Here is an 11,043-nt window from a genome sequence, read left to right as displayed (position 1 = left end):
CTGGATACTCTTCTTTGGATGTTATTTTAAGTTTTGTTTTTAATAGGTTTCAAACTTTTGTTTTGTATAGTCTGGGTACTTGGAATTGTTGATAACTGACTTACGTAATTCCCGTCCAAACCCAGTTTTTAGAGTTCTTAAAAATCCTTTTAGCTGTATAGAATCACATTTTATAGCAAGATCGTGTTGTGGTTCCTTGAAACGTATTGTTGCCTTTCCTTCATTGATAAACTTAACAAATAAGTTGGCAATGTTATTTTTTACCTAAAAATTCATAAAAAATAATTGATAATTATTGTTATTTATTATTACTACTATTGAGAACACACCTATGATAAATCTGTCAAGTCATACCATGCACTTCCTTTCCAAGACTGACAAGTTGTAACAAGATGCAGAGTCACAACTATTGGGGGATAGGAACAGCAAAAATATAGAAGATTGAGTCAAATTGCATTGCAACTGTTTATTAAGTAGTTTAGTCGGGTTCCGCAAAGTCTGTTTACTCTTGGATAAAAAGTACAGATATCTGAGTTTGAATGATAAAAAAAGATAAATAGTTGATCTGTAATAACAGAAATTATATTAAAAGATTGTTTTTTTTATATTTGTGCACTAGACATAAAGCAAATTATTTTAAAATTTCAATCAAACTTCAGGTTTAAAACTCGTGACTCAGAGACTCGACTTCCAATTAGGAACAATTTTTATACAAGATAAGTACAAGTTTACTGTTTTGAGTATGTAATTTTAGAATAATATGAAAAAATTTGTTATTAAATTATCATCTTGACTTTTCTCTTTAACTGGACAGTTTAAAAAAAGGCATCGGTTATGTCAAATGGAACTCTTAAAGCCATTATCTTGGGTGTGTAATTTTATGAACCACTAAAACATTTATTTTTAAAACAGATTTAATTGAACGAGGTTAATGTACCATGGCCACTGGTGCCTGCTTGTTTGAATGCTCAAACCGCCAGTCTATTGTGACAACACCGCCTTGGCAGTGAAAATAAGGTAACAAAAATATATATTAACTTTTGACACTTTTTCTATATACTGTCACAATGACTTGCATCTAAGGTTATACATTAGTCTTCAAGTTCATAGTAACAAATTGCTCTGCACTCAGTCCTAAAAGGTCTTTGCGCCTACTTCCAGAGTGACAGGATATTGAGGATAGGTGAGATGATTGTGGACATGTGCTGTCTCCTGTTGAGCACTATAAGTCATATCACCTTAAAGTAAGAGGTGGCCAGCTATGCACCAGCCTCTCCAGTAAAAGTAGACATAAGTAGCTTATGTCAGGCTAGCAACTGCCTTTAACGCTACGGGAGTTCTATCTACCTTCCTTTTGGTCATGACCGCAAGCCACTTCACGTTTTGTCTGGCTACTCCATTGCTCTGAAGTAAACGTAATCAATTGAAAGGGGTTACAAATTAGAGCAAAGACATTGGCTGACAGATATCTGGAAAATTTAAACAAAGAGGAACTGGGTAAAGAAAACAGAACACCTCAATCAACTTTAAAAATTATTTACAAGCAACACTTAGATGAAGATTACCCAAAAATCACGAAATAACTCCAAATATTCCTTATTCTCCCAGTATCTGTTGCTTCAGGGAAAGTAGCTTTAACAAGCTGAAATAACTATGAAACAGAGATTGACAAATTTAAATACTATATAAATTCAACTTGAAAAAGTATAAAATCTTATTTGATGTAATCAATATTTTCAGACAAAATATCTAGAAAAATTAAATTACCTTATATTATGTTAAAAAATAATGTTAATTCACTTTTTTTATCACTTTATAATTTATGATACAGTTTCCAAGCTAATTTAGAGTGTTTATTGCCTTTACATAAAAGAATGTCAAATGCTAGAAATGTTAGTTTTGTCCTTGTGAAAAAATTGAAAATTGTAAGTAATATTAATATTGTAATTTATTATTAAAATATTTTTAAATGTACGTATTTTCAACTGCAGATATAAAATTGTTTTATTGATAAAATTCTTTTGGTTTGACCTCATCTTCCTAATAAACAAGTTATAAACATCAATGCTATTATTGGTACTAGACACCATGAATATTGTAATTATTATTAATTACTTCTGGCTTATTTACAAGCTTTATAAGCAGAATTAAAGTACATTTTTAAATTTCCAGAGTTGATTGGGGGAAAAGGGCGGCAATTTTAGGACTAACCTCTGGAAAAATATGTAGCTGAGACTCTGACAAGATGTACTATAGGATACTTTTCATTTACATACCTTAATAAAAGGTATAGGTCCTGGTTAATATAAAGTGTATCAGTATTAGCAGAAGGAACCACTGTTTTGAAATGTTAATTTCCCCAACTTAATCATTCCAAAAAGTAACTACCCTTTAAACAACGGTGAAAATTTTACTGCAATGTACAGTACCTTGTAAGTTATAAAAGTGATTAATAATATGCAAAAATCAGATATTTTATAACTTACAAAAAATTAAAAATTAATTTTCAATGGTAAACAGAAGTATACAAATACACAACTTTATATTATATTTTTATTTACAGAATTCTCTCACAAAATTTTCTTTCATAAAATATAAAACACATTAATCATTTTTTATTGGTGTAATTTTTTATATGTACAGTATAATTATGATTAACTGAGCTAAACAGAACCAGATATAGAAAACATCTGATAATACAGGGATTGCAATTAAATATATTTGACAGAACAAAACAATACTGATTAGTAAAAATTGTTTATTTATACAATAAATTATGTGACCCCTACCCAACTAAAACTAACAGGCTAATTTTAACCTGCAACATTATTGCTTGAACTAACAACATCCAGAGTCATACATACAACTCAGCAGAGCGCCACAGTGTTCCGCACCACCACACATCAAAAACACACCATGTATCTGCATTGTAATTTTGTAAATGATTCATAAAAGATTATTAAATGAAAGTAAGAAGTATCTTGGTTAACCCTGTGACTTGGATAATTGAACATTTACTTTTTAAGCTATTGTAATCTACTATATCATGCTATAAGTTTTAGCCAAAGATATTCATAAATAAAATTAGTAAAACTGCTACTATACTATCACACATCTAATTTTATATGTTCAAGTAATTTTCCCAAACACTACATAAATATTATTAAATATTAATAAAACACTACTTTTCCAATTTTTTTTATTTTTTCGGGCGAGGCCTTTCAAAACCAAAGGTTTCATCTTCAGATGAAGATCAGCCTGAAGATGAAACCTTTGGTTTTGAAAGGCCTCGCCCGAAAAAATAAAAAAATTTGGAAAAGTAGTGTTTTATTAATATTTAATAATATTTAAAGAATTTTCCAATTGCTCCAAGAGTCTACAACTACATAAATGATCTACATTAAACATTTTGTATAATACCTGGGAAATATATGTATGTATGAAATATAATTCATGATCGTAAACTAAAGCCATAGTAGTAATAATATCAACATTTAGTATTCCTCACAGATAATATACATACACATTTACAATTTAAACATTTAAAAATAATTTAATTTCATAAACAAAAATTAGAAAATTAAATCAAACAAACCAAAAGTCAACCAAGTAGATTCGACTCACATTCAAAAATATATTACAAAATTTATTCCTGGATTACACAAAATTGAAAATATTACGAAAATTGTACATAATGTCTTACTTTTATCTTCATATATCCAAAAGGTTATTGCTAAAACAAGTAGTTTATCATTTGCAAATCTCCAAACTTGAAAAATAAACATGGCCCAGTTAAATTACACATAATAAAACCAGTTGTTAACAGATGTAAACCATGCACTAAAACATATTGGGGTTCCTCCAAAATGAAGGAAAACTCAAGAGAATCCAAAAACAGTGAACTGATTTACATATCCCATCATTAACAGATTAAATTGAGACTCTAAGTAAGTAATTTATAAAATTAATTTTGTAAATTATGCAAATAATGCATTGGACAAACATTAGAACAGACTTTATTTGAGTTACTGCAAAATTACATGTCATGACAATCGGTTCTTGTTTTCTGCCCCCCAAAAGGAAGTGATCTCAACAAAAAGGAGGCCACTCTGTCCCTATCTACTATTTGTTATTAGTGGATGTAACTGATATCGAGGTAGGGTATTTTTCTTTATCGAGATGCTATTGGCCTATATTGAAACTTGGCTAATCGAAACTGTGTGTAGGATAAATGTATTTTAATCAATAAAGTTCTATCTGATGGAGAACCATAGTATTTTGTAGAGGGCTCTCATCCCAGGAGGAGGTTTCGAGAACAGAACCTGTCTTGTCACGCACTTAATGCACTTTCCAAGGATGAACCTTAAATTGCGTTGAAGGAGCTTCTCTTACACTTCACCCCAAAACTGGTGCAACGACCTCCCAGGAAACTCAAACAAGTAAAATAGATTCTTTTAGAGTCAAAGTTAAGAAATAAAAGAACTGTGTCACATAGCTTAATTTAATTTATTGTTTAGGTTACCGGTACTGTTAAGTTTGTCTGTATTTGTACATACATTGTTGCCTAGCCTATATTAAATAGGGTACTTTGGGATTATACCGACCACACCCAGACATTAATCGTTATTTGACATTTTGCTTCTACTGATTACTAGATTAGTGTAGAACAATATTTCGTCAATATAAAACAGGAATTGTCTTATCGCAAACCCCTCCCCATCCTCAGACAGAGGTCAAAGTCGAGCGGTCTAGTAGACAACGTAATTGCAGTCTCGCCGCCCGTTCAGCTGGTACGTCGCTTTGTTGTACTTCCGTGTTTTACCTCTACATTTCTCCAAACACAAAAATTGAATAAAAACAAACATTACCAAACTAAAACTACTCTTTATTGAAAATACACTCAAAACTTGTTTTTATTCTTGACCACACTCCGCCACCCAAAATGCGAGCGCCTCCGGCCATCAGCGCGGGCTTCGGCAGCACCGAAGGTGTTGTTTTCGTTTGTTGTTTTACGAAAGAAAAACATCCCTCGAGATAGTACCTATCAGTAAAATATCAAATTCTAGAGGGTCTGATCAGAAATATAAATTTATTTGAATGTACTGTGCAAATCATGTGATGCCGCGCGGCCTGCCGTAATCGGGATTCTCGAGAAAGATATGATAACAGCGACAACAATACCGATCACAATACCTGGCAATGCTTGTAATTTTGTAATTAAAGAGTAGTTTTTTCGTTCTATCATGTTTGTTTCTATAAATTTATATTTTTGTGTTCTTCATACTGGTGTGGTCGGTATAATCCCAAAGTACCTTAAATAGTACCTAAATTCAAGCTCAGATCACACGAGTGCTTGTTAATTTTTTATATTTATAATATGAACATATGTATTTATCAAACTTATGCAGTCTAATAACAAATAGTAAGCAGAGACAGAGTAGCATCCTAGAAAACATCGCTTCCTTTTGGGATGCAGAAAACAAGAAATGACCATCGTAATAACGTATTATTTTCATTGTTAGTCAAATAAAGTCTGTTTTTTTTTTTTTTGTTCCAGGTAAGAATTTAACTAAATTCAAAATAGTAGCCTCCGCATAATACCTAAGTACCAGTGAAACATGTTAATGGTTAGAAGCAATTAGTTAAGTGGAATAGGAAGACAAAAAACATTGTTTTATATTCGTATAGACAACTTGAGAAGTAATAGGCCTACTTCATTGTTTTGAAAACCAACCACCCAATATCGCATTATTTTAGAATTCTAGACTAATGAAATTTCTGCAAATACATAGTTGTTGTTTTTATTTGATTTATTATGTTCATTCTTTCTCAAGAATCCAGATTACGGCAGGCCGCGCGGCATCACATGATTTGCACGGTATATAATTGCCTTTCCATTACAATTCAATTTATATTTCTGATCAGACCCTCTAGAATTTGATATTTTACTGAAAGGTACTATCTCGAGGGATGTTTTTCTTTCGTTGACATCAGCGTGGGGCAGCTGCCGAAGCCTGCGCTGATGGCCGGAGGCACTCGCATTTTGGGTGGTGGAGTGTGATCAAGAATAAAAACAAGTTTTGAGTGTTTTTTCAATAAAGAGTTTAGTTTTAGTTTGGTAATGTTTGTTTTTATTGAATTTTTGTTTTTGGAGAAATGTAGAGGTTAAAACACAGAAGTACAACAAAGCGATGCACCAGCTGAACGGGCGGCGGGACTCTGCAATCACGTTGTCTACTAGACCGCTCGACTTTGACCTCTGTCTGAGGATGGGGAGGGGTTTGTGATAAGACAATTCCTGTTTTATATTGACGAAATATTGTTCTACGCTAAATCTAGTAATCAGTAGAAGCAAAATGTCAAATAACGATTCATGTCTGGGTGTGTGGTCGGTATAATCCCAAAGTACCTATATATATACACGTAATCGTATATAATAATACTAAGGTAACGTTTACTATTCGAAAGTGTTTACAGCTCTTAATATAGATTAAGTTAATTGTTCAAAATAATTAATCATTATCAATTAGTTTATATTCATAGTTATGATTAAAGTAATATCATTTGCCAATTTCGATATAAAAACGGGGTCCGCTTATCGTACCCTACCCCCTCAGAGAGGTAAATACAGAAATTCAAACTAATAAAACCTTGAATACAAAAATATATCATGCATTGTTATTTCAAATTTAAATGAGGTGTAAACTTTAAATTTTTGCTTGGAATCTTGGAAAGATCCGTTAAGAAATTTACATGTATGGTTACAAACTAACCTTGTACTTCTTACCAGACCCATTCTGGTTCGTTTGATGCAAAATATATAATTCTTTATCCCCAGATTTTCCTATTGCTAAACTACTCCTCACCGACTTTTTACTAGGCAAATTCAAAGAGGGTAGGTTTCGATCTGATACTTCCACTGTACAAATTATTTTCATTGTTTTACGTAAAATCACTACTTTAAACTAAAACAGTTTCAATTTTCAAACTTCATAATTTTCATTTTTAATCCCTCCCTGTTTTCTTTCTTTCTTTCTTCTTCTTTGCTGAATTTCAGCAGGTTCTGCTTACTTTGAGCATGGAACCTCGATAAACATTCTTGTATGTATGACCAGTTTCTTTTTTTTTATATATTACCTTATTTATAGATTTAAGAAAACTTACAATTTCCAGTATTATTTCCATATCAAAGCTCGTTAAAAGATCTTTCAATATATAAGGTGGATCTATTTTCTTCGCTTTCAGTTTAGTGAACAATTCATGTCTGAAGTCGTTATATTGCACACAATCAAAGATTAAATGTTAAAGACTTTCTATGGAACCTGCATTGCATTCGAGGCATAACGGAGTGAAATAACAATTTATCTTAAATAGGGTTTCATTAACCCAAGCAATGTCCAATTCTTAGTCTATTTATCGTTACTATTTTATTTCTACTCAGTTTGTAATTATTATACCATGGGGAGGGGCTATCAGGGGCAATTAGTGATTGTTTAATTGCGCCAAACAAAATCTTCCAATGACACTTTAAAATCTGTTGGTTCTTCACCTGCTTGGGTTGCCTCTTTTGCCAGCCTATCTACATGTTCATTGGGACCTATCCCCACATGACTTGGTACCCATTAAAAAGTGAAGTATTTAATACCTCTCATCATGCAGATTGTAATGGCTGATGCCAGATTTTCTTCATAATCTGCTGAACTTGCTGCCTTTATGGCTAGTATAGTAGCTTTTGAGTCAGAACATACTACAATGTTATAATAATTTTGTTCGTTTGCTATTTCAACAGCTTTCTTTATGGCATACAGTTCTGCGGAATAGCTGGATGCCTGGTTTGGAAGTTTATATTTGCATTCTATTTTTAAGTCCTGTATATACACGACAGAGCCTGCGCCATCCTTGCTTCGTGAGCCATCAGTGTAAATTCTTAGATAGTTTTCATATTTCTTTCTCATTAATTCTAGAAATAATGCTTTAATGGCTTCTGGTGGGAGTAATGATTTTTTTCCAACTGTGTCATCAATCTCTAGTTCAAATGATATTTTTAAGTTCTTAAGCAGTAGGGGGTTATCAACGAATTCCAAAAGATTTGAATCACTTACTGCAATATTGTTTAGATTCGCCAAATTATCTACTGTGTTCACCAGTTCCATGTATAGAGGTTTAGTTTTTTTGACCCACTTTACCCAGTACTTATGATGATAAGCTACTGCATGTAAATATTCTTATATTCACATAGCATGGGTGTTGTGAATTACTTAGTGTTTTAAACAATATTTTCTCTGTTAAGAATTCTCTCCTTATATGTAAGGGGAGGTAATGCTGCCTGTGCATGCAGAGTATTAGTTGGGGAAGATTTCATAGCTCCGAGAATGCATCTTACAGCATGGTTTTGGACTATTTGTAGGCTTTTAAGGTTGACTTTTGGGGCATGACCAAAAATAAAGCAACCATACTCCAGCTTAGATCTAATTACACTTTTATATACCTTTGTTAGAAGCTGCGGGTGGACACCTAGCCTCCCACAAGCCAGTGACCTCAGGATGTCAAGGTCTTTTAGGGATTTGCTTACCAGTGATTGGATGTGCTCCTTAAAGTTTAATTTATTATCGATTATAATACCTAAGAACTTATGGCTATTGACTATAGGAATCACTTGATTGTCAACAGTCAATGTGGGATTTATGATTTCTTGCCTTCTACTTATTATGATAATTTTACACTTTCTTGGATTTATATTAAGTGATACCTTTAACAGGTATTGTTCAAGGCTGGACCAGGCTTCTTGGATCCCAGCTGCACTAATGTCTAGCTCTTTATGACTACAGATTAGGGTTATGTCATCTGCGTACAGTAGAGGTTGTACCTGTCTTGGCATATACCTACCGATGTCTGCAGTATACAGTGAAAATAATATTGGACTGAGCACACACCCCTGGGGAAGGCCTCTATATGCAGTTCTGATGAAGGTACCCTGATTGCTGATGAAGGTCAACCTTCTACAACACTAAGCCATTTAAAAATGTGCATTATAAATTTTGCTGGGATTCCTAAAACATATAACTTACTTGCAAGTGTTGGTATGGAGACTGAGTCATGGGCGCTACTTAGGTCCAGGGATGCAACAACTGCAGTTCTATCGTTTGTAAGGCTTACCTGAGCTTCGGTTATCAGGGTCAGCAGGAAGTCATTGCTTCCACTCTTCTTTTTGAAACCAAATTGGTTGTCAGTAATAAGTTTGTTCTTAGTGGTAAACCATTCTAGGCGGCATTTAATCATTAAATTGCATATTTTCATAATACAGAATATTATTGATATAAAGAGTATTATTAATTTATGTATTATTAACGCGCTGACTAACTATTTGACTACCTTTTGTTTGGATGAAGTTTGACGCTGTCCCTTGGGCCGTACCGCGTCACATGCAAACCGCGGTACTGGTTCTGGGATCTCGTCCCAAATGTTGAACTATACACCTCATAATTAAAAAAAAGTATTGTGTTTAGACGTACTTATATATTAATGTTTGTGTAAATTCTGACGACCAAATGGTCAGAACATTAAGCGTCTTGCAGTAGTCAGTACTTGCCTAGACGTTGTGTAATACTCACAAATGAGTGAAAGCTGGATATTGGATTGAGGCTAAACTGTTTAAACAACACGTGTGTTTTATTAATCAACTACTATTTTAAATGAAACAAAATACTTTCAAATTGGAAGATTGGAAATTTGGAAGCCAGTGGGCGGAGTCTTATAGTCAAATGTGTATGATACCCACAAAAGGCCCGGTATGATACACATATAAGTGTAAAACAACTTTCGATTTACACACATATGTATATAAAATAATTATTTTAGTTACCAAAATTAAAGGGGCAGTAACCAAGAATTAGTGCCGGTTTGGGCCGGTCACGGAGGGTGGGAGTCTATTTAGTTGGATTTACTTCGACTTTACAAAAAGGCCGGATTACAGATTGTACTGATCCAGACCGGTCACAGTAAAAGGTTGTCTTTTTAATTACAAATATTTTAGTATCCCAAAATTTCCAGCCAAGCTGGGCTGCGCTGGTCTGGTCTGGTCCCAGTAAGCGGTATGCTTAAGAAGACATTAAACTCAATAATTAAATCTGTTCAAATATTTAAAATAATTATGGTTTCTTAAACACAGTTAATTAATCACAGTTAGACCTGTCATCGATTTGTTCTTCTTAACATGTCCCAGAACTGGAGAATTCCATGAATTTACTAAATAGCTATGATGTATACAAATATTTATCCATAATCAAGTATAAAAGCAACGTCCCAAATACATAATCAGTAACAGTATGATCAAAACAACAATAAACTGACGTGTTTACATCAAGAACGACTTGCTGAGTCCTCCTCCGTAGACTTATGGGTTATACAGTAGTCTCGGCTCTCTAACCGAGAGATCACGGATTCAAATTTCGGGGAGGTCCAATCATGTTCTCTGACAATAAAAACCAGTGCACTTTGAAGCCGGCATAGCTGACGCCGAAGCTTAAATGAGATAAAAAAACGACTTGCTGCTTACAAGCATAGAGGTAGTTGTGTTTTTGTTGTTGTTCACTTTTGGTCTCCGTTTATGGTTTGTGACGCTCCTATCCATCCAATATACGCAGTGAAGCAACTTTAAGCTGCACTGTTAACTTAATGCCCTAATGTATCTTTAGCCTAGGCGTGAGGAATGCTACTTCGACTCCCTGTAGAAGCCACCTCTTCCAACTTACACTTCAATGAACGAGGGGTTGGTTACGTTATAAACATCACTAACCCGCTAAATTCCAACGACATCTTTCCTTCTTGCATGATATTAATGAGGCCTTCCCGTCTTCTAATCAATAACCGCTATGAAGCACTTTGTTAATGCTTTTGTTATAACGATAATATTATGTATTTATAAAACTTTTCGCCAATTGAAAAAAAAAAAACATCTTAACACTGTTTTTGTTAGTTACAGTGCAGTATTTTGTCGTTTTCTACTTTTTATTTAGTATGCAAAGCGATTTTGATGATGATGAT

The 11,043-nt window shown here is 33.5% G+C and overlaps 1 protein-coding gene across 1 annotated transcript; it reads right to left on the bottom strand.

Moving 5' to 3' along the window:
• Positions 1-7,003, bottom strand: LOC124361528 (leucine-rich repeat protein 1-like). Its single transcript, XM_046815585.1, has 2 exons — positions 6,774-7,003; positions 1-264 (listed from the first exon to the last, which is right to left on the bottom strand). The coding sequence occupies exons 1-2, from the start codon at positions 6,936-6,938 to the stop codon at positions 40-42; spliced, it is 390 nt and encodes a 129-aa protein (XP_046671541.1). The 5' UTR covers positions 6,939-7,003; the 3' UTR covers positions 1-39.
• Between the last annotated feature and the right edge of the window lie 4,040 nt (positions 7,004-11,043).

Source organism: Homalodisca vitripennis, chromosome 4, assembly GCF_021130785.1.
Source record: "Homalodisca vitripennis isolate AUS2020 chromosome 4, UT_GWSS_2.1, whole genome shotgun sequence".
Classification (NCBI taxonomy): Eukaryota; Metazoa; Arthropoda; class Insecta; order Hemiptera; family Cicadellidae; genus Homalodisca; species Homalodisca vitripennis.
Note: the sequence above shows the minus strand (reverse complement) of the source record. Positions and strands in the feature narration are given on the sequence as shown.

Coding starts and splice junctions, on each gene's coding strand:
- LOC124361528 (XM_046815585.1), bottom strand. CDS start 6,938: ATGAAAATAATTTGTACAGTGGAAGTATCAGATCGAAACCTACCCTCT. Junction 265..6,773: donor GGTCTGGTAAGAAGTACAAG/GTTAGTTTGTAA, acceptor ATGAATTTTTAG/GTAAAAAATAACATTGCCAA.